Raw genomic sequence first — 25,226 nt, 5'->3', positions numbered from 1 at the left:
TAAATTTGAAAAAAAAAATCTTTACTGTTGAGTTGTATACAATTATGTTGTATATAGTGTATAAAACCTATTAACTGGAAAACAAAATTTATTCAAGATTTTACTGCTGGTCAGAGGTGTCACCGGAGACTTTTTAGTGGTGGTCTGACACCTTGCGGGAGAACAAAATCTTCTTGGTTTTATCATTTTCATATTATTTATTTGTCAGCGAGGAGAAATAAATACAGAAAATTCAAATGGTAGATGGCTCTGACCAGCGCCGACCAATACAATGACAGAAATCATAATTTTCAGATGATCTTTGTAGGTTTGCATGGTGGAGTTTATAACGTGGAGAAGGTTTACGGTTCACCATGTGTAATATAAAGAAGGGAAGGAAATACAGGCAGAAAGGTTGAAATGGAAAGACCAGAAAGGATGAAAAAGAAGAAATTAGAAGTATTCTTTTCTTGAAAGTGAGTGAAGTCCTAAAAAGGACTGTAAACCAGATGAGATGAGTCGAATATGGCTGGAATATCGAAGGTTTGAGTAGTAGCAGAACTGAGTGAAGAGAGGTTACTCAACGTTTCAGGCAGGTTGACTGTCCGTCTTCAGGAGTCTTTCATCCTATCTCGTCTTTCCATTTCAGTTTTTCTGCCTGTATTTCCTTCCCTTCTTCATATTACACATGGTGAACCGTAAACCTTCTCCACATAATAATTTTCATTCATTAATTTTTCAAAATATTGTTCTTTGGGAAATAGGAAATGAACTTAAATGATAATATTAATATTCTTAAAGTTGAACTGCGGGATGGCTCTCATTGTGGATCAACTATACCTCTCAAAGAAAGTGATGGGTGATTTGAGTTGCTTGATGGCATCATTAACACTCAGCTCCTTCTTGGAACGAGCAATGTTTCCACCTTTCAGTATGGACTAAAACATAGAGAAAACAAGCTCAGCAAAGAATATTTTAAGAATTTTAAGTTTCTGAAAGACAGTTCTACTTACTGTCAAAGATAACATGCCCACATTGGAGCATGTTGGCATGATATGGGCCATCATCACAAGCATGCATACCTCCTCCTCTCATCCCACGTTATCCCAAACATATATTCACTAGCATCCCATACAGCCAAGCTATACGCATCCGATGCATTTGTTCGAACCCCAGACAAAGCCTCCCATCACCTCCAACAATTAGAGATGCACCTAACACAAAGAAGCGACCACTCAAACATGGTCAAACAACAAATATCCCGGGCATCACAGACCAAGACCTCCTCTACTACAAAAAATGAAACACATCCGACAACATACACTTCCCTGTCACTTACACACCTGCCACAACCAATGTTTCCCTCATCATTCACAAACACTTCCCCCTAATTAATGAATGCGCAGAATTTTCCCAAAACCACGTATTAGGACTTTACGTGACATACTTGTAAACTCAAAATCACCCACGTATACTTCCAACACAGACCAACAAGAAAATGAAGACACCCAAACAATCTCCATGCTGGTAGAACCAATCGAGTAGGATGCCTTGCAAAGCAACAATCAATATTCCCACATCACCCCAGACACAACATCTAATCGAGTCACACAGCCAGGCTCTGCAAAACGTGGCTTCCACAGATGCAAATAAAAAAATGCATCTTACAACAACACATCAAAGAAACCCACACGTTCATGAGCACTTGCACAAAGTAGACTTATTTCATAATAGACTAAATCGACTGTAAATCTTCCTGGGTAATATATTTAATGACATGTAGTGAATGCAGGCTGCAATACATAGAAAAGACCCAAACATCCCTCTACACCCACCTACAAAACACCCCCTCAGAAATAATCAATCACTACTCACCCAGCCTCAAGACCCTGCCATATACCACACACTTGAATTTACCCAATCACTCTGCTAACAATGGACAAATCACAGGCATAGAACTTATCAAGTAAGTAGCTTATTCCCCACCATCTCCATGACACCATTATAACTATTATAATGTAATATTTACATGATGATATGGTAGTGTATATATGTGCGTAGTGATACATGTATGTACATACCAGTAAGAGTTTAAATATGCATATGTAATATCCTTGCATTTATGTTTATATCTGCCTGTAACCATATACATATGCATACATTACCTTCTCTACTGATTAACAAGTATCAACCCAATTTCTCCATACCCTTCCTTGTTCGCATGTCGATTTATGTATTCGTGTGTGTATACATGCCCAAATAGTCTTTCTTGTCGGTAGGATGTATATATAGTTATTTTTATGTACCGTACTTTGCCAGGTAAGTATATTCAGCAAATGTGTATATTTCTTCACATAATTATGTCTTAACAACACATACGTACATACAAAGACATCGACGCTTTTATAGATTGAAATATAAAATGGAACTACACAGTTCTGATCAGTAACTCTCCAAGTATTCATCTTTTTACAGCGAACAAAAATCACTGGTTATATTTACCCAAAATGTTTTAGTGTGCCTTGCATCTGGCTTAATTTATAATTTGGTGATGCTTGTTGCAAAATACCTCTATTCTACTGTTTGAAGAGATTATGATTCAACTATGGTAAGGAAGTTGAGTTAGACATCCAGCATTCAGAACACTAGACGTGATTAAGGACTGACTTACAAGTTGACCTGGGCCTCATCTTACAAAGAGTTACAACTGATCCAATCAATCGTAACTCTATGGAAATCTCTCTCTCTTTCTCTAATTGTTTCTTTTCCTCTAACCCAACCTTTTATAATCCTCATCCCCCTTTCTCTCTATCTGCTGTGTCTACCTCCCAGCCCTCTCTCTCTCCATACATGGAGCCTTACCTGTATGACTGGAATGACTTTCACTGGTTGCATCTTCCACGATGACTCCCTGAACTCAGACTGACAGACAACAAAATAAAATATGAAATAATACCAATAATAGTAATAATTATGATAATGATAACAATAATCATAATTATAATAATCATAATAAAAATGATAATATCATTAATGACAATAATAATAAAATAATACAATAATATAATATTACTGTGAATAGGAAAGTGCTAAATCTGTGCTCAAGCGGCATGTATTGGGGAGATCTATCATTATGACCAACATAATGTGAGCATATGCATTCTCCACTCACTGGGTTACAATTTTACAGAAGCACATACCGTATTTAACAACTATTATAGTTGCAACAAAAACTGTAATATATATAATGCTATTTGTTACATTTTGATCCTCTAGGGTTCATCTTGATTTAAGAGGTATGAAGCCAATTCCAAGAGCCATGGTATGAGTGCAAAGCCTAGACCACAAATGTGATAACTACAAGCAAGGACACATTCAGAATTGATATTAAATCAAAATTTAGGGAAACTTTTACGATGGGCCTTCTGGAAGTCAACAAGTGAGTTCATTTTTATGTCAAAATATGATAACACAAGTAAGACTTCCTACTGTTGACTGATAAGTGGCATCTCATGGGTAAGTTGCTCAATTTCACTCAACACATCTTGAATACAAAATTGGCAAATTTCCTGATTTCTAAGCTGTTTGATTCCATGAAATAAATTTTGTTTGCTAACTTTCCAGAATTTTCATGAAAACAAGGCTGCAAGAGGGGATGCAGGTGGAGTGAAACTAGTGCTGCAGCCGAACCGCCGAACCGAACGGAAGTTCGCCGAACTTGGCACTTCCGAACCGGACCGAACCGAACCGAACTCAAAGGCCTGGTTCGGAAGTTCGGTAAAAAAAAAAGTATGTTTGCATGCTATGCGTGAATGCGATGACTACATAGATTTAAGTATAAAATCAATAAAATATATATTGGTTAGTGATTGTGCACAAAGAGAATTCCACTCAATATATTTTTAAAATCCACTATGATAGCTCCCATCTTGTCTTTGATTGAACTGTTATCAACTTGAGAATATTTTATTAACATAAATATATTTTTTCTTGATAAAATGAGGGGGCATTTTGAAGCTAAACTCGGTATAAAAGTGTGGTGTAATTACGTATTGCCGTAATCGATCGTGATCGTAATCGGACCTAATCATTTTGTATTTAATAAAGAAAAAGAACCAGACATAAATTCATTCCTCGTAAATGACAAAGTATGACAGTTTCGGTCTCGTGTTTGATTAAATTTTTATCATTTTCAATTTTTTTATAAACATGAATAGGCCTGGGAGTAAACATCGATTGATCGAATGGTTCGATTGGCATGCCGCCAATCACCAATCGATTAGCAAAATTTACACTAATCGAATGTTCGGCAGATCCCGATTATGACGTTGGGATACCTCTAATACCCAAGTAATAAAAATAAAATGACAAGAAAACAATGATGACAGCTGTTTTTTACAGGTTTAAAAATTATGTTACCGAGGTAATGTTTCAAAAATTATCAATGATTGTATCACATTCACAGTTACATACCAACATGATAGCACTCCGAAAATGTTAATCCCACCCGACCTTGCCCTCATACACAAAATAAGTCATTGTGTGCGTGCACAATAATAAGTAAACACATAGCCAGCTCACTTGAGCTGATTGGACCTTCGGATAGCCAATGAAACTTTGGGAAACAAAGAAGCGGAAGGCATGTGGTTATCTTATCAGGAAAGGTCATGACTTCAGAAATGAATTGACCCCTCCCCCATCTGTGTGTGTGTGTGCGTGTGAGGGAAAGAGAAAGGGAAGGATAGGGGGTGGGAGCCGGAGAATTTCTTTCATGTTTCAGAACAATGCAACCTTTTTTATATCCCCCTCAACCAATGAAAACTACATTCCAACACGCGCCCGCCTTCACCAGTACTTTCTCGACTAGTCTCCAAAAATAGACCCAGTTATACATGTAGGTTCAAATGATAAAAAAAATCGTTATTTTGAAAGGTATTTCACATGAAATTTTTTTTTTAATACATGTGTAGCATCGTGGGCAGTGCCACAAGTGGAGGCGGGGACATGGTGTGGGCAAGGGATGAAAATTTTCAAGTGAAATGCTCCACCTGGGCTCAGTCTCAAAGAATATACTTCATGAATGAGTTGTTTACGTCTTTGGACTCGGCGGGGCTGATTCATTTATATGCAGGGGTGTGGCACTTGGAGGGATGAATGCATAATACCAGGGTACCAGTATTAATTAAGGAAAGATTTTCATTGGGACAATAAACTGAAAGATTTAATCTCATTTCATGAAGTTTCTTTTGATATAAAAAAAATCATGGAGAAGGGGGAAAAGGGCCTCATTTATGCTAAACATGTGACTTTGATGGAGATTTCTTCATGGGGGGGGGGGGGTCACCATAAAGTAGGACAACTATTGTGACTTAAAAGACGTAATTCCCGACGAACAATCGAATCATTCAATTATTTTTCCAGGAAATAATCGAATGGTAATAATGACAATCGTCCCAGGCCTAAACATGAATATATTTTTTCCTTATAAAATGTGGGGACATTTTAAGCTTAACTCAGTTAAAAAGTGTAGTTGAATTACGTATTGCTGTAATCGGATGTACATTTAATTGAAAAGACATAAATTAATTCCTTGTGACTGACAAAGTAATGGTCAAGTATATTCCACCTTCTGAAATTTCCATATTAATATAAAAGATAAATAAATAAGAGATGAAGGAATGAGGGTGAAAAAAACAAAAAAGATAAAAATTCAAACCAAATCAACGCATGTTCCCTGATCGATGTTCCGGAAATGGTTGGTAAGGAAAGTTGAAACAGGAAGTCCAAACAACCTGCTCTCGGTCGCTATTATACAGGTAAAATTCGTATTCCAAACTTGAAACGTTTTTCCATTGTCAATATTTTCTTAAAAGTGGTTTAATCTGGCCAATTACTGAGAATGAAATGATAAATTATCAGTTCCGTCTTAGTTCCGACGATCAACGCCGAGTGATTTCACAACACTAAAATATGCAGTACAGTCCCATGTACTCATTTTTGTGTTAGAAATATGTTTGAAGTCACGTAGCGTCGATCTTTCTGGACCAAGAATGGACTGATATTTATCTTTTTAAAGTAATTCATTGACCAGATTTTACCACTTTTCAGAAAATAGGGACTTTCTAAAACACTCGTATTCTTTGGAATGTGAATTTTACCGGTATAATAACAGTTGAGTGGAGGTTGTTTGTCTACTATTTCGACATTCCCGATCAACACTTTCCAATTTGAGAAGCTGCGTTGGCAATGACATCGTAATCGATCATGATCATAGCTACATGAAATAATCGTGAAAAAATATTCTGATCTTTGTAATTCTGTTTCTGTCCTGATTCTCTCGTTATCAATATTTTTTTCTTTTGATTTTTTTTATTTTCATTTTAAAAATGAAAGTAGAAATGACTTATTTTTTGTTAATTAAAACAAAAGAAAGTTCAACAATTATCTTAACTATTCTTTTTAGAAACAAAATTTATTATTAATACATGACGGATCATACACGTGATTACTTGTTTGTAGGTCGGCGGTCTTTATTTTTTATGTGTTAAATTTAATTTGGCATTTATTGCCGAACCCCGAACCGAACCAAAGTTCGGAAAAAAATTGCCGAACCCTGCCGAACCGAACCGAACCCGAACATGCCGCCTGACTTGCAGCACTAAGTGAAACTAATAACCAAATAGTTGCTTTTAGACTTACCTCTTATTCACTGTCATAAAAGTGGCAAAACTTTGAGGGGGCTCAGTTACAATATAGTATACTATTTCTTTTTTTAAAATGAGTTTTCGATCATCAAAACCTCACCATACTCTGGGGGATAAATATTCTGTCATATATTTGGTTCTTAAAAAAAGTGAAATAGTAGTAACCTGAAATTCAAGGAAATTATATGTAACTTCTCATGTAGAAAACACCCCCCCCAAAAAAAAAAATGGGGGGGGCAATCCAAGCCCCAAGCATTAGTATGCAAGTGATGGTAAATAAAAACATACTTACTTCTCGTATGCATCTGTGGCCTTGCTCCTGTAGAAACTTCTTGAAGATTTTGCCTGCAGACTTGCTTTCTGTTCCCTGTAGCCATTGCAGGGCTTTAGAAGGCTCCCAGTTAACAAAGGCTTCTGATTTACCTTCCTTCATCACTGCTTTGACAATGTTCTATCAAAAGAGAATAAATCCAAGGATTCAAATTATTGAGAAACAAAATAGGAGACAACCTCCTCCTCCCTTCTTCTTTTCCTCCTTTCATTTTCAACTCATTATTCACACAATCTTACAGATCCTTTTTATTTACATCTCTTATACCCCTTTCACAGTGAGAGCCGAAGTGAAGTTAGTCCAGAGTCCAGGAGTTACTCCACTTTGGAGGGCAATATGAAAATTCTGAGATTAGTTTGATCCGGATTCAAAGCGGAGTACTCAACCCACTTCGAGAAGAGGGTTACAAACGGAGTTACTATGCACCGGAAATGCGGTATGCGCTTATCGCTGTGATCTCGCCACAAGTATGGCGCGAACTCGCTTGGAAACCATGGCAACAACTGCGGATACACCGCTGCGATGGTTGCCAATATGAAAGGGGGTTTAAAGTTGGTCCGCAGTACAAGCGTATAAACTCAATCCGGAGTTATTCCGGAGTAACTCCAATTCGCCTTCAGTATGAAAACAGTATTATTCTCATCATATCTTCACTTCCCTCTTTGTATTCTTGTTCTCCTTCACCTTTGTATCATTTAGCCTTTTCTCCTTTGTATTTTTGTCCTTTATATTTTCTTCACCTCTCTCTTCTTTATAATGTCTCTTTTATCCTGCAGGTCGGTAACACAACACTTCTCTCAAAAGGATGAGTGACTTCATCAATTAATATTTTTTACAAACCTCTAAAGCCATAGGAACATCTGCACTGGGAACATTTGGGCAGGTTGAAAGCAACATGGCTACTTCTGAGTAGTGAATTGTCTCCCATTCTGAGTAAGAAAAATTTTGAATGGCATATAAAAAAAATAAATCAATATCATTGTAAAGTTAAATAACAATAATGAATATACATACTTCTTTGTTGTGAGCTAATTGCCCCTTGAGCCTTTCTATTGTTCCTTAAAAAGTATAACTCATCATATCTGGATATAAAACAGTATATCTTCAAATTCATGACAAATTAAAAAGTTCATGGCATGAAATTAAAGACAGGTGAATGAACCCATGGCCCCTGACCCAATTTCATATATTGAAGACTAAAAACAGGTGCAACATTCCTCCTTGTTTACCAAAACCAGAGTACATTTCATGGCTGTTAGAAATAATTAGCATGTTAATTTCAAAGGCAGAGAGTACATTTCAAATTCCAATGTTAGTTTTTGGAATGTGTGTAGATATCCATCGAGTGTAATTAACAAGCTGAACAATAAATGGAATGCTCTGGCCAGAGTTGTCCATTACTTCCTGATATTCAGAAAACTAATGAACTCTCATGTACTTCTCTCTCTCTATCCCCATCTCTCCCACCCTCTCTTTTCTATAATAGTGTTCTTTAGTTATGACAAGTAGCATTCACAAAGAGATTTCTAAAGTAAGCATTGATAACCTTATTCATACTTAATTCAGAATCATTGTATAGGAAAAGAATATCATTAAAAAATGAAATGTGATTCATAGGATTTCCTTCATTTTATATTATATTTATTAAATTTCTGATGCAAAATATTCTTTATAAATTTTATCTGCAAATTCAAAATTTATTTCTGCACATTTTCTCATAAGAAAATATTATTTTGCAGAATATTTTAAAACAGATACTGTTTAATTTCTTAGGGATACAGAAATCTCTTCTTATTCTAATTTCTGACTTAAAATGGCAAATAACACATAACACATGGTTTCCTACAACCTGGTTGAACAAAGTTGCTTCAACCTTGTCTTTTTATAGGTCTATTTATCAAGGCTAGGATATACATAGATCCATACAACTGAAAGAAATCATCTTCATCAAATGAAAGAGTTTTCACTCACTAGCTGAGCCTTTTGTTAAGATGGCCATGAGCACATTGCTATAAGAGCTGGAAGCTGAACTCAGAAACATTGAGGCTCTCCATGCCTAAAAAGTAAATTAATCATCAATATTTTCATTAAGATGATTTCCATTACATTTTCAATGAATTAATGACTCTTTATCAATAAATAATGTTTGATAAACTTATAAACTATGGTAATACAACACATATAAGCCTAGGATTCTATTACATAAAGCATAGCAAGTAATTGAAGGGATGTTTTATGATTGAATACATTGATCAATGTGCAGTCAATCACACAAATCAGCTTTACGATCAATCACTAGGCTTTGTGTCACAGGGTAAAAGGGAGATTATCTATAAGATGTAACTCAAATAAGTTCCATAAATCAAATTTAAGATACATTATTTGCAAAATTTAAAGATAAATATCAGTTTCAGGCAATCTCATTAAAAAATGTATCACATTTCAGTACGCTTCTAAGAAAAATGATGGTGAAACCGATCTCTATTTAACTCATTGCCAACTGAATTCTGTCATGCCCATAGGCTTTGTACAAGGACCCCCAATTGGTGAAAAGAAAAAAGATCCAAGTTGATAAACTCACACTATACTTTACTTTAATTCTACAGGAATGAAATCAACATTTACAATGATCGTCCATAACATAAAACAACTACTTTCCTTCGTAAATGGTAGCTCTTATAATCACCCGAAGAAACCGCATCTACACAACTTGCTATTTGATATGATCATCATAAATAAATGTAATCCTTTATAAATCCTCTCAGATTGCAAGCAATCCTCACACCATTGATAATAATAAAATAACATCACAGCAGTTGACTTCAAACATACTAACCTCATAGAGATCCGGTATCTTGGAGTCTATTTCTTGGTATAGTCCAGCAGCAGTACGACACTCTTTGATCCTAAAAGAGTCTAGTTTCTTCTCCAACTTCTCCACATCCTTCTTGGCATTTAGAACAACCTAAACATGAAATACATGAATACACATAATAGATGTATAACACATTATTAAAGATAACAATATTGCATATTGTTCTTATTTGTAACATCCAAAATACATAAATAGTTTTAGTTGAATAAATATCATGCTGGTGGAGTGAAAAAAAATTGTACCTCAATATTGAAGCAACCATATATCTATTTGAAATGACAATACAAGATAACTGATCAAAGGTGATAATGCAACATTCCAAATCTCATTTCTCTATATCCAATAATCAAGCCACTACTCAATGTCAAGGGGAAGAATATGATCACATTGCATGGTGTTATGGAAGCCGTAATTTTCCATTGCTCTGAACATTAAACATTTCTTGAAAAATGAGGATTCGTAACCCCAAAAGCATCAAGTTTCATATTCTTGGTGCGCATAGAAGAATCAAGATATATATGTATCTTTGTTCACATCATTTTCTTGTGTAGACATTTGAATTTGACATCCAGCCAATCTAATTTTTCTTGACATGGAGTAAAACCTTCTTGGAAGTGTTTGTAGGAACTGAATGCCTTCAACAGACACTAGAGGGTGATTCCATCCAGTATACACAGTATGTTCAACACAAATTAATGTTGGACCCCCCTAAACAGAATGGTCTGTGTTTTCTAGTTCTTTTGAAAATATTTGAATGCTCTCAATTCATTGTGGCTTGAGCAATTTTTTAATTAGATTAAAAAACAGAGAAAATTGGGGGTGGGTCAGACAAAAAAAAATTATTTCATGGAATTGCCCTGAAAGGATTCGCGAGACTGTGAGGGAGGTGAAGATAGCCATTTTACCCGTATCATCTTAAAGCAATTCCAGATCCTGTGGATGAGATGGTTTGGGGGCCCATGGTAGGAGTGGATGTCGGCTGTTGTGAAGTCTTCAAGAAGCTGTGTTGAAAATGATATATAAGGAGAATAATTGGGATGCTTCTAGCAGTCTCGCCTGCTTTACATTATTCAATATAGTAGCAATGCTGACTTTAAAAACAACTGAGAAACTAAAATGAATTATTTGTTTTTAAACAGGAAAAATAATTCATTTGGTTATAAAATCTTAAACTTTGTTTTCCCAAAAATAACCTTTGACCTTTATTTACACACTTTTTATTCATTTCAAATCATCTTTGATATTCAGTTACGATCTCATACAAGTTAATTTGATTAAAATTTATTTAGAATAATGAATGAAATTCTTATCCAAGTTAATTGATCTGAAATAACCTCTGACCTTGACTCAGTAGCCTAAAATTACATTCTAATTTTATTTATGATACCTGTAATCCACCATATCTATGTTTAACATAATACATACTTATAAAATATCAACATCATTTTTGGAAATGTTAACCACTTAACCCTTGGAGTATATATGTCTGCACAGAATGAGGGATTACAAATATGTGATGTATCCAAAGTCAAAATTAGCCCTTTTACCCTCCAAAAAAAGAGGGGGATAAAAATTATAGATTTTCTGAAAACAAGTTTTCATAGGGTATTATGTGTAATTCTTTTTGACTGATAACATGTATCATCCAGTGAAATTGCCAATTACATATTTTTAACCCTGTCTCCATTGAGAGAAGATTAAATTCTTGTATCCCATACCTGACCTAGCAGTGCGATCTCCATCATATCCTTGCGAGCCCCTGCTGTGTAATCTTCATGGCATGCTCCAACTTTCTGAAGACAAAAAATAACCAAGAAAGGAATACTTAAATTAAACCTCTCTTTATGCAAGCATGAGTAATACAAAATTTGACTATTAGTGTTTTTTTTTAAATTGGCAATTAAATATTTATAATAATTTAAGCAGCTAACAAACGAATAAGCCACTTTTGGTCATGCATTTCATCAGGATCTAAAGCATAACTTCACTTCTAATCCCCCACATCAAAAGAACATTTTTGTTTCAGTAGAACAAGATGGCTTATCAGGTAAGTATCAAAGCATAGAAAACAGAATCAAAGTAAATGATTTATAACTACATGTACATAAGATCGAATGTTAATGACATATTGGTAAAACATCTTTCTCAGGAAAACTTACGGTGAGACTGATGAAGATCTTTCCACAGCTGAAGGCTAATGACTTCAAACAGGGCCAAACTGAAGGTGGACCTCCAAAACCAGTAAGGAATTTCTGAATTTGGACAGAAAAAAGAGAGTGTAGTTCAATTTTCCAGTCGAATGCCAACTGAGAAATGGAAGATGATAATCCCGGCCACAGCGCTAATGTCTAAGACATCAATCTAAATATGCCACACTTGACCCAGGGGAGGTAAATAGGTATCTGGCCAGAATTGATTCCTTGAAAATCATATGCACTTTAAATGGTTGGGGGGCCAAAATGCAAGGTAATAGTATCAAACGTTTTCAGTAACACATGGTGACATTAAAAATAAAGTGATATGTGCTGCACAGGAATGGAATTATCAATAATAAGTCTGGATAGGGTCAAAGTTCATTTGGTGCAAGTTCAAAACTTTTCCTGCGCATTTTCACACATAAAACAACAATCAATCGTTGACACACAGACACTTAGGCAAAAGGCAAAGGGTTAAAGTTTATTACTGGTTAAAGTTCATAAGGTCAGAGTTCAAAATAGATAAAGGACATTCTACATACATCCTTACCGGGAAAGAATACATGAATACACTATCCGTAATACCTTTCATAACAGTACTACTGTAAACACAAATTGGTGGCAAACTCGAGAGTAATATGGTCAAAGTTCATTATAAGTTAAAGTTCATAAGGTCAAAGTTCAAAATGGGTAAAGGTCATTCCACATATTCTTACCTGTAAACACCAATCAATAGCTGACACAAAGACACTATAAGTGAGAGGTGTTACTGCACCTGGCATCATCTCTCTGAAGAAGAAAAAAATACAGTGAATATACTATATTCTTTGTTTTGGGATTCTTCATTGACAGAGTAATCTATCAGAACAGGGTCCTGTTCATGACAGATTTGCAATAAAATGCAACTTGATTTTAACCAATCATATTGAAGCACATATTTCAGACCTTGCATATGATTTTCTGAGTTGTTTCAACAGGCCATTGATTATACCAACAAATCAAAATACAAAACTAGGCAAGTGAGAAATACACATGTATGTATATATGAGCCCTTTGACCACTGAGATAATAAGCCCTAAATGACAAACCCAAAATATGTCAACCTCTAGGGCAAATGCATGAAAATATTGCTTTTCACTGATACATATAGTTCACTTTGAAATAAAGACTTTTGATAACAAATTTTTTCTGACCCGATTTAGTGGAAAATCAGAAGACGGTCAACAAAATTTATATGTTAATCGTAAGATAAAAATGAATAATGTATTAGTTGAATAGCATTAGGAGACAATACCACTATCATTATAAATATAAAGACTGTGAGTGTGTGTGTGTGGGGGGTTAAGTGTGGGATAGAGATTTATTTATATACGGATAGAAAGAGAGAGAGGGGGAGATAAACAGACAGAAACAGAGGACAAATATTGTATGTGAGATAGAAACATAAATAGAGCATACTTGATCATTAAAAAAAGAAAAGTTAGATAATGATCTTACTGGATATTACAAGTAGTTAACCACTCTCTATCCGTAGCAATCCCTGAATCAAACTCATGGAGCAATTCATAGTCCGTCATCATATCTATGGTGGTGATCGGACGTGCCTAAATGGTCAAATTATAGGTTAGTGAAATCCAGAATCCCTGAAATTAGTTCTCCATGTGACAAATGCAATAAAAAGCAGTGCCGTTAGTAGTGCTGGTTGACATATGATTTCAATGTTAGCGCGAGCAAAACATCGCAGATATTTGGTTGATAAATAGTAATGAACGATTCATGATCAACAACATTTGGTCACATCCTGTTACCGCAATTAATCAACATTTATCGAATATTCCGTATTTGTTCAATATCACATAAATTTATATTGAAATATCACCCAGCACTAGCCGTTTGCATTAAATGATTATATTATTTTACAACTATTGTCAATGTAGAATTATAGTCATGTATATGATGCATTTCATCAGTTCCATACTTTATTACATTGATTATGAGTAAATGTTGAAGTAAAGCACTTGAATAAAAATACTCATTATAATTATGTTTGTAAACATCGACCGGTGATAGGAGAACCTTTAATAGGAACTAGCATCCTTTTGGCTATCCTTGGCCATCGTTCGATGGGTCATTCAATTTTCTTGTATTTGTAATTTCTTGTATTCCTTTTGCTAATATTAAAATGAAATAGATAAATAAATATTGATTGCAGTAGTATAGTGTTGGTTCAAGTAGTAGTGAAATATGTAGTACCAGTAGTAAGTGCAATAGCATAAGAAGTAGTAGTAGTAGTAGTAGTAGTAGTAGTAGTAGTAGTAGTAGTAGTAGTAGTAGTAGTAGTAGTAATAGAAGTAGAAGAAGCAAAAGTAGCAGCAGAGGTAGAACTAATAGAAGTTCAATTTGTGGTATTAGAAATTAGAATAGTAGTAATATTAGTCATCTATGTAGTAGTAATAATAGCAGAAGATACATAAGTAGTAGTAGTAGTCCAAACAGCTAGTCACATCTGTAATATTGGAAGTAGTTTTGGCTGCACCATAAGAAGCAGTACACATATTAACCCAATACCTAATAAAACCAGATGGTCCCTGCACAAACCATATAGATAATAACCTAGGAATCCATGGGTTAATAGCAGTATTGGCACCTGCAGCAACAATATTGGCATATAAAGATATATAATCAATCAAAATGCTCCAACAATCACCATCATCATAGAATCTACAAATACTCTACTCACCTGCAGCAAGTATATGGCTCCATTGCTGTAGGCCCATTCTATGTCTCTGGGGTCCCCAAACCTCTCCTCTAGCTGCAAAGGGAAAACAGTGAGAACCATTTCAAATATAAAGGGAATAAGTTCATGAAGCCAATTAACAAAGGGGGGTCAAACGGTTTGTACGAAAGTATTTCTAAAACAATGAAAGAATAATTTGCATTGTATTTTATTCACTTATTCTATTTCAAATGACATATTCCTCCTTATAATTCAAGCAAAGGAAATGCCAGATAGAGAATGAAATTATGTACTTCAAAAGTTTACAGACAGGTACACATCACGACAAAATTCTGCAAAGAGGAAAGCAAAGTTATGAAGAGAGGATAAGTGACATATGTCTAAGAAAATGTATTACCTTGTTTGATAACCTTGCTATATCAAAAGCCACCTCATTAGAAATACAAGCTTTCTGTGAATCCATGTCAGGCAAGTCCTTTGTTAGAGTTCCACCAGATTCTATCAAAGATGGAAATAAGACAGGTGTTAACTGCATCTTTTCATTATACCTTGCACTAGGATTCTAGGTCTGTGATTGGTCAACGGTTGTGGTGCATTAACAAAAATGGCTTCTGACTACTGTGCAGTAGAGGGGATACATGTGACTGCGTTTTTTTTGTTTTTGTTTTTTTTTCCCATTCAACAGCATTGTTGTATGAATTGAATTTACTTATCAGTATATATCTAGCTCTGTTAACTGCCTTTTTTTTCTGGATTTACCTATAAAGTCACCTTACCGATAATCTGTGATATGTAATCCCACTATAATGGCACTTTACGTCTTTCACATCAGCTTTTCCACATTCCCCCATTGTTTTTGTCTATGATGAAACATAAGGATTAGTAATGAACAGTCACTTGTGGGAGTCCTGCATGAAAGATGTCCGTCTGTCCGTCCATCCATCCATCAATACGTGAATGAATGAATAAACAAATCATAAACTTAAATAAATGAAAATGAAATAAAAATACCAAAACAGAGAATAACAAAATAATTTTAAAAATCTTCAACTACAGCAGGGATTATTGTGCAAATATCACTTTGAAACAAACCCTTTTTATTCAAAAATGTGCGGTAATTAACTTCATTCATACACACCCCTATAACATCTATCTCACCTTCAAGCATAATAGCCTTTTTCTTGGATCCAACCTCAATCTTGGTAATCTCAAACTTATCCCTCCTCTTCCTCCTGAGAGTGATGGTGTCAGGGTCAGCTATACCCGATACCACAGACTGGTAAACACACACAAACACAATCAAGAATTATTCCATAAAACTAATAAATAATAGTCAAATTGTGTAATATAATCACTCTATTCTTTGGTGTTGAAGCTGAATCAGTACTTTTGGAGAAAGGGGTTGGAGTATGTTTCAAGACAAAAACAGAGACTTAATTGTAGCCAAATGATCACAAGTTAATATCCCATTCTACTTACGATTCTTTGAAGATAACACATAGCAGGTCATCATATATCATATGAACAAAAAGGAGAAACAAAATAACAAAGCACTCCCAACCCCCCCCCCAAAAAAAAAAATTGTCTTCTTGAAATCAACAAGGCATAAGCGATGGTGTGTCTCACCCACTTATGAAAATAACCAGAAATATCATGATTTGTGAGGGCACGCAACAGATTTGTATCAAAAGTTCATTGTGAAATAACTGGGATGGAATAACATTTGTTATAAGACTGCAAGTAAACTTTAAATGTTGACCTCAAAATGAAATTTGACTTTACCATGTGACCTTTGAACACAATAACATGCAGGTCTCCTTAGTACACCGACAACCCAAGTTTGATTCAAAAGTGACTTAAGGGTGCAGAGTTATGTGCCATAATATTGACTTCAAAATGACCTTTGACCTTATGTGACCTCTGATTGTGCCATGACATGCAGGTCTCCTCAGTGTGTCATGAGAGAGTCTTGCACGTAAACTTTAACGCTGACCTGAAAATGACCTTTGACCTTACCATGTGACCTCTGACTGGAGCATGACATGCAGGTCTCCTAAGTACATCAAATTTGAAAAATAACTTACCTCACCTAACCCATAGTTGGCATTGATGAGGACCACTGCCGGGTTACCATCTACTGGGTCACGACTAAAAAGTACACCTGTTAAAATTGAAAATAATTTTAAAATAAAAGCAGAAAAGTTAGAAAGACCATCCTTTCATTGATAAATCCTACATTGCCATACCTGAAACATAAAATCCTCCTCCAGCCCGATGATATTTGTGGTTGATATCTCTATTGAAATAAAAAGCATCATTTATGGAAGCTAAGAGTAATACTTTAGCAAATATACTCTATTCCAGTATATACATACATGTATTTCATTTATTCAACTATTTCCAGAAACCTTCAGTAAAATATATACAAAGTAAAATAATAATGCAAAGCTAGACTGAGGAGACAGTAATAAAAATACAAGAGGCTTTATTAAGAGCTACCAAAATGTTGTCATTTAATGTATATCTGCACTTTTAAAGGTCTTTGGTAAAAATATGTATTAATATGCTTATATATGTCATATCCACTGCCCTTTATGTGACCAAAGTGATCAACTGGAAACACTTGGACAACCCATTAAATGAGGTACCTAGTTTATTCTTTTTTTTCCTTGGTCTACTGAGTATTATATTGTAAATATTTTATCAGAAAAGGGCCAGTACGATTTCTTTTTAAAATACCCATTCAATTCACCTTCTACAGACTCTGACCTGATATTTCTGAAGGAACCATTTCCATGACGACGACACCCATGGTCGATTCTACAGACTGTCCTCTTTGCCTGAAATCACAATTGATTCACAAGCTGTCATTGATACTACTGGATTTGAATAAAAAGATTTACATTTTTCTAGGTACTTATGAACTCTGCAACACAATGGTAAGTGAATTTCATAAATCACATTCTATACAACATTCATCTGATCAACATCATTAAAGAAAATATAATGCTCGTAACTTCGGCATGTTTTAAATAAAGCATACATATGAGCTCTGCAGTAAAGCTTATGATTTGTACAAGTTACTTATTAAAGTATGTAAATGTATTCTGGGTGAGTAAGAGTATGGAATTCTGAATATGCAATTTGAGTGTGCAATATGGGGTTGTTATCTACAAGTGTACAATTTAACCCTATCTCGGCCGGGGTATTTTGGGAGATCAGGGGCCCGTTGCATAAAACTTTTTACCTGAGAAAACTCTGGTAAAAACTGAAAACTAAGGTTAGTCTGATTTCTGCCATTGACTTTAACACAGGACAAAAACTCTGGTAAAAACAACCTGAGTTTTCTCAGGTAAAAAGTTTTATGCAATGGGCTCCAGGTGGCAGGGGGAGGGGGTGGGGTCTCGCAGGCTCCCCCTTGAGATCTCGGCCGCTGACCACGTAAATGTGGCGGAAATCGACAAGCACATTGCCTGGGACATAGCCTTCAAAATTGTATAGTTATTCACTTCATGAAAATTGCTATCAAATAATTATGTTAATTCATGTATAATTAGTATGAAAAATCACGCTTTGTGCTGGAACCCTAAATGAAGCTCCAAATGTCCTAATTTTAGTATACAAACTCTTTTTCATGTTCTTAGCAAATGTAATGTATGTATTTCTTTGATATTTGACCTTTTGTTTTTCACTATTGTTTAGATGAACCTTGTTGGGGACTCTTTTTGCGATCATAAACAGCATAAAACAAATCCACTTGAACTAGCAAAATAATCATACATTTATGATTCTTGGTTGAAAATATATTTGCATTGACTTTGTACAGAAATCATGTTTTTGAGTAATTTTGAGTCTGACATAATACAAAACGTTAAAAAAAAAACATGCAACCTGGTGTCACAAATAAGGTCTTAAAAGATGTGGGAGACTTGAAGGAAAAAATTCATGAAACATCGCAGCAAGAGCTTTTCCCGTTCCAAAAATATTGAAGGGGGGCCCCCAAGGTTCCCCCCTCACCAGCCTAGATAGGGTGTAATTTGAAAGACGGGAGCAAAATGAGAGGGTGCAAAGAGTGTATAATTCAAATGCATGTAGTTTGGTGTATAATTTGGGTGTGTAATTTCTGAGTCACGTCACTGCGGAAACTCTTACTATAATTTCAATTGTAAACTTCATGTTTTCCTCAATATCTAAATGTCTAAATACCGATCCATTTACCTTCTGTACTGCACAGCCTGGAATGAGAACAGAGATGCCCAACACTCTTGAACAGCTTTGCATACCTGGGAAATTAAGACCACAAATGTAAAGTTAAAATAATACACAACCAATCTATTTTCACGTTCAAAAATTAGTTTCCTTCAATAATGAAACACAATGCTCTATGCGGGGAAATGAGTTCATTACAAATAAAATAAAGTTTATACAATGAGCCCTTTTTTAGTCTCATAAACTTTACACACGTTTATATTCTGAATGAGCTCAAAATAATTTTGAAAAGTGATAGAATGATTATACAAAAATTTGAATTACCCCCCCCCCTCCAAAAAAATAAACAAAACAAAAATAAACTCAACAAAAAGGAACCAACAAGTCATCAAAATTTTCCAATCATATTCCATGGGATACACCCATTTGACAATCAAATGAGCTTGTATCCAGGCAATTATAAGTGACACTTATCAAATTGCCATAGCTACAATATATATTTTCGAAAAATACCTTATCATAACCTTTGACCCCAAGGATGGTAGTCAGCTGACCTGCTGCGGACATTTCTGCTGTATCTTCACCTTTGAAAAAAGAAAAGATTAATCAGGACTAATATATCGGGATGAAATTAAAACATTCATAATGGCAAAATTAAATGGAGAAAGTGAATACTAGGCATATATATGCAAAAGATAATTATTAATCCGTTAATAAAACAATATGAAGTCTTCAATGATTAAATTTGGGGTCTGCATTTAGTAATGCAATTATTGTAAATTGGATAATGGATAATGGATATCACGGTATTCAAAACTAATCATATATTAAAATAAAAAAACAATAACATGAGTAATGGTTTCTATTTATTTTCTATGTATCCACCTTGTCAGGTGCTCAACGCGCTCCAATTTTTCCCCGGCTAAGTTCGGCAACCAATTACAGTGCTCATAGCTTTTTGAAGATATACTTCCTGCCAGTACCCATTTACCTCCCCTGGTTTGAGTAAAGCACATTTTGGATCAAATTTTTGCTGAGATAAATTACGCAATGGCTGGGATTGAACCCTCATCCCTCTGTTTCAAAATCCAGAGACTAATCCGCCGGGCCACCACGCTCCACTAATTCATTCACGCAACAATATCAGGTACTGACACTACTGTTTCAAAGAATACAATCTCATTTCTACTATCAAAATTATCTTGAATGCAGTAGACAGCCATTAGGAATGAATTGCTTGATATCAAAGGCAGTCTCAGCTACATGATTTTCTCTGTTTAAGAAATATAAATTCCATTTGGTAACCATAATCCAATGGTCATGCATTTCATTCTATTTTAAATCATTTGAAATGATTTAAAATAGAATGAAATGCATGACCATCCTAGTGTGACTCTGGACAAAAAAAAGAAGAGTTGTTGTTCAGGAATGAGCAAATTAAGTAAGTCATTTCTGTAAATAATATCATTAATATAGCTATAAAACATCTCCAGGGCTCCATCTTACAAAGAGTTAAAATTGATCCAATCAATCGCAACTAAGGAAAGCCAGCAAAGCCAACATATAAAATACATATTTGTTTTAAAATTTTTTTAGATATGAATGTATATATATATATTCATTGATTTCTTGACAATTTGGTGTGTTCTCCTTTATTTACAAAGGACATATTGCAAATTTCCTGTAGAAAAAATTATGAAACTGATGGATTTTCATAGAGTTACGTTGATTGGATCAATCGTAACTCTTTGTAAGACAGGGTCTTGATTTTCTGCAACTAACCTATAGCAGATGACCTGACAGCAAACATCCTCTTGGTGTTGTCTTTGCCAAAGAGTCTCTCCAATTCCTTCTTAATGTCAGAACTGATCTCAGCGCATACGGGAGTGTTGCTAAACAGCTCACCAACCCTTCAAAAATAAAAGTGAAGATCATGGTATCATCAATACCTGACCCAGAAAAAATCCAAACCATCAGAATATGTCTCCCTCCATAGATAGGCACCTTGTCAAAAGTCAAGATTCACATCTTCCCCGCAGGAATCCAGCATTGAGCTTTTCATTACAAATCCTCGTAATTCATCACAAAGTTGTAAGGAATGCGGGGAAAGCTGTACTAAAGAGACGAAGAGCGCCCTCATAGCAGCATTCCTGCTAAAAGCACAGACTTTTGACAGATTGCATCAATCTGAGATTTTCTGGGAAAAAAATCAGGGATGCCATTCTCACACACAATCCAGGACAAATGGTAGCATACGGTAATAAAAGATATTAGAAATAATTAAATTCCAATCTTATACTACAGGCATCTATTTTCCGTGAGTTTCCCTTTAAATCAGAGTCTCAACTGGCTTTAAAAACACTTGCAAAGGATCAAAATGGATATTCCTGCCCTTTGTACAAAAAAAATTGAGTATACAAAAATAAATCATTTTGTAAAATGGTGAAATGTGACAGGAGAACAGACAGCCCAAAATAACGTTATGTATTTGACAACCAACTTTAGCGGACAAAGGCATAAAAGTTCAATTTTGGAATTAACAATAAAAACGACTGAATGAACACAAAAAAAGATCATGAACCAATTGGTGATTCTATCGTCCACCTGAGAAAGAGAGAGCACTTACCAGTTACACGTATCTTCCAGCGATGCACATCGGAGGTCTGTGGATACCTCACATAATCCCTTGACTGCTTCTTGGAGTTTAGGACATGACTGAAAAATAAATCAAATGAAAAAAGAAAAGTACTGTAAATTCATAAATATTTGCGGTACATTATTTTTTCACGGATATCGGCATGAGCAAATTCAAAACATATGGAAAAAAGAAGGTGACTTTGTGATTGTGGAGTGTGCAGCGCAAATTCGAGAACCCGCGAATGTGTTTTTAATCAGCCCAGCGCGAAAGCGTTTACAGTAGTTTGAAGAGTCCATGTCCTCCAGGACATGGATACATTGCTGATCGTGGGTACCTTGTCAAAGACAGCCACCACCGTGTCTTTCATTCAGGAATGTCCTCCAAGACAAGGATACATTACTGATCGTGGGTACCTCGTCAGATACAGCCACCACAGCATCTTTAATGCAGGAATCTCGTAAGTGGCAATTTATCACCAATTCTCACATTTCATCAGAGACAAAGTAATGAGGAATGAATGAGGAATGCAGGAAAAAAAACATAGCACCTTGAGAGTGGGAATTATGCTAAAAGAAGGTGCACAGAACTTTGACATTGTACATTGTATTGTATTTATTCTCCTGAAAATAGAGGGTATCTAAAAGGCTTGGGGGGGAGTAGTGATCAGTGGTGTGTCCGAGATGCAGATGCTGTATTATTTCCAGTGCAATGTGAAAATAGAATACTGGTTGCAAGCAAATGTCACTGAATGATCAAAGCAAAAAAAAAAAACATTTGCAAAATGGAATAATCTAACCTCATTTAATATTAACATTGCACCATCGATTTTCATTTAATTGATACATGATCAAGGATTGATAATTGATAATGATCGAGGATTATCTTACTTTGAGTTGAACTTGGAATGCATTGCTGGTCACACAAAAGCCCGGTGGGACATCAAACTGCAATGAAAATAGACAACAACAAAAAACAGTCATCTATCACCACCTAGCTGTGTGACATATACTCCTAACTTCATTGCTGGATATATGATGAGAGAATTTATTCTTCAAATCAGTCTTTAAATTCCTATAAAGTAAAAGTTTGTCTGACTGACTGATAGGGTGGGCTTGTAAAGAAGTAAAATGACTCATGTTTGCATTATGTATGTTTTTAAATGATTTGGTCCAATAAACAACAACAACAATAATAATAATAAATAATTATAAAAAATAATATTAATAAATGAATAATAATAAAAATAATAATAACAATGAAGTAATAATAATAATTATAATAATAATGACAATGACCACAACAATAATAATAACAATATTAAAAAAAAAAACAATTACAATAACCATAAAAACCCCCCATAAAAACCATAACAAGTGGAATGGCTCTGGCCGTCTCACCTGCATCACGCAGTTTAATATAGCAGCAGTGCTGACTTTGAAAACTACTCTAACTTGCACAAGATGTTCAGTGATACATGGTTACTCTTATGTCCACTTTTTATGAACTAGACCAATAAACTTACAGAGATATGATGGTTATTCAACAAAAAACCCCCATATGGCCAAAGTTCATTGACCTTACATGACCTTTGACCTTGATCATGTGACCTGAAACTCGCACAGGATGTTCAGTGATACTTGATTACTCTTATGTCCAAGTTTCATGAATCAGATCCATAAACTTTCAAAGTTATGATGGTAATTCAACAGATACACCCAATTCGGCCAAAGTTCATTGACCTTTGACCTTGGTCATGTGACCTGAAATGTGCACAGGATGTTCAGTGATGCTTGATTACTCTAATGTCCAAGTTTAACGAACTAGACCAATAAACTTTCAAAGTTATGATGGTAATTCAACAGATACCCCCAATTCGGCCAAAGTTCATTGACCCTAAGTGACCTTTGACCTTAATCATGAGACCTGAAACTTGCACAAAATGTTCAGTGATGCTTCATGAATCAGATCCATAAACTTTCAAAGTTATGATGGGAATTCAACAGATACCCCCAATTCGGCCAAAGTTCATTGACCCTATATAACCTTTGACCTTGGTCATGTGACATAAAACTCATGCAGGATGTTCAGTGATACTTGATTAACCTTATGTCCAAGTTTCATGAACTAGGTCCATATACTTTCTAAGTTATGATGTCATTTCAAAAACTTTACCTTAGGTTAAGATTTGATGTTGACGCCGCCGCCGTCGGAAAAACGGCACCTATAGTCTCACTCTGCTTTGCAGGTGAGACAAAAACCATAATTATAACAATAAATTTATGAAATTCCATCTGGCTTTACCTTAGGCATTAATTTATTCCTGAGATGGGTTAATATTGCAAGTTGAGCCCCTTTGCCTCCTACTAGCCTGGTTGATTGACATGCTGGGTTTGTGAATGGAAGTACAAACTGATTGAGGGCTTCTTGACTGGGTTCTGGAGCAAAGAGAAAAATAAGAAGCTTGTGCAACAGATTAGAAATTAAAGGTTTGTGGAATTTACAATCAATCTTAAAAAATAGGCCTGAAGTAGGATCGAACACAGCAAACTCTGGTTGAAGGTGAGAGTCAGAACCATCCAATAAGCATAAGCGTCAAGTTAAGCAGCATCTAGGTCAGGTTCAGTAGGGTTATTGACCTCTGCGTGCCATTCCGGATACTGCTACAGTACAGAAAGAAGATTTGTGCTACTTTGTAAAATCCAAGGAGGCGTATGAGTCATTTTGTGCGAAGTTTAAATGTGTTCTTATTCTTTAATTTACAATAACCCTACTGAACCCCACCAAGATATTGCTTACCAAGATGCTCATAGGGTGGTTCTGACTCTTACCTTTCAACCAGAGAGTGCTGCATTGATTGTTAATTCAAACCAGGCGCGTACGCAAGGGGGGGGGGTTTCGGGGTTCAAACCCCCCCCTTTCCTTTTTTTTTTTTTTTTTTTTGGCTTGTCTCCCCAGAGGTCGGTCTGGTCAAGGAGTTATCGGGCAAGAGCCTGATAACTCCTTGGTCTAGTTACGGACAGTTCCCCTACCCAATAATGTATATGACAGCAATAATGAACAGAATCTCATGTTTCCGACGAAAAACACAGAAAAAATTTCCGCTCGCTCCATTTTATTATATCTTTTATTTCCGCATGTCGCCGACATGATCACGGTATCGCCATTAACAAGGCCATACATGATTATCATGATGTATACAAGTGAACCAAGACAAAGACATACGTTTTCTTACAAAATATGTTTTACCAATATGAAAACCAAAATGACGGAAAACGCTAAAATGTCGGTTAGCTCGCTCCGCTCGCTCGTAATAATTTATGAAATTCCATAAGTATCTAGTCTCCTGTTCAAGGCCGTATTATGAGTGTTACGAATAGAAGGACATGTAGCATCGACTAATACTTGATTTACTAACAAACTATTGACAAGAAATGTATGTTTTGACGGGAAAACGCGAAAATTTCGGCTCGCTCACTCCGCTCGCTCGTAATCATTTATGAAATTTCTTAAGTTTCTAGTCTCTTGATCAAGGCCATATCATGAGACTTACGAGCAGAA

General features: G+C 35.4%; 1 protein-coding gene across 1 annotated transcript in view; it reads right to left on the bottom strand.

Annotated features, from left to right (window-relative positions):
* Window positions 1–25,226, bottom strand: part of LOC121407657 — a 44,024-nt gene that overhangs the window by 7,685 nt on the left and 11,113 nt on the right. The window contains exons 12-33 of the mRNA XM_041598833.1: window positions 23,970–24,103; window positions 22,556–22,612; window positions 21,657–21,745; window positions 20,813–20,940; window positions 19,544–19,614; window positions 19,040–19,104; window positions 17,591–17,661; window positions 16,906–16,982; window positions 15,980–16,097; window positions 15,219–15,319; window positions 14,825–14,896; window positions 13,582–13,688; window positions 12,801–12,873; window positions 12,049–12,141; window positions 11,608–11,682; window positions 10,795–10,890; window positions 9,851–9,979; window positions 8,986–9,070; window positions 7,855–7,943; window positions 6,976–7,134; window positions 2,842–2,901; window positions 820–917 (exon numbers count right to left, since the gene is read on the bottom strand). Coding sequence (XP_041454767.1) covers window positions 820–917; window positions 2,842–2,901; window positions 6,976–7,134; window positions 7,855–7,943; window positions 8,986–9,070; window positions 9,851–9,979; window positions 10,795–10,890; window positions 11,608–11,682; window positions 12,049–12,141; window positions 12,801–12,873; window positions 13,582–13,688; window positions 14,825–14,896; window positions 15,219–15,319; window positions 15,980–16,097; window positions 16,906–16,982; window positions 17,591–17,661; window positions 19,040–19,104; window positions 19,544–19,614; window positions 20,813–20,940; window positions 21,657–21,745; window positions 22,556–22,612; window positions 23,970–24,103 — 2,047 coding nt within the window. The remainder of the gene's footprint in view (window positions 1–819; window positions 918–2,841; window positions 2,902–6,975; window positions 7,135–7,854; window positions 7,944–8,985; window positions 9,071–9,850; window positions 9,980–10,794; window positions 10,891–11,607; window positions 11,683–12,048; window positions 12,142–12,800; window positions 12,874–13,581; window positions 13,689–14,824; window positions 14,897–15,218; window positions 15,320–15,979; window positions 16,098–16,905; window positions 16,983–17,590; window positions 17,662–19,039; window positions 19,105–19,543; window positions 19,615–20,812; window positions 20,941–21,656; window positions 21,746–22,555; window positions 22,613–23,969; window positions 24,104–25,226) is intronic.

This window comes from Lytechinus variegatus, chromosome 2 (genome assembly GCF_018143015.1).
Source record: "Lytechinus variegatus isolate NC3 chromosome 2, Lvar_3.0, whole genome shotgun sequence".
In the NCBI taxonomy this organism is placed as follows: domain Eukaryota; kingdom Metazoa; phylum Echinodermata; class Echinoidea; order Temnopleuroida; family Toxopneustidae; genus Lytechinus; species Lytechinus variegatus.
This window is presented reverse-complemented; position numbering and strand designations above follow the sequence as displayed.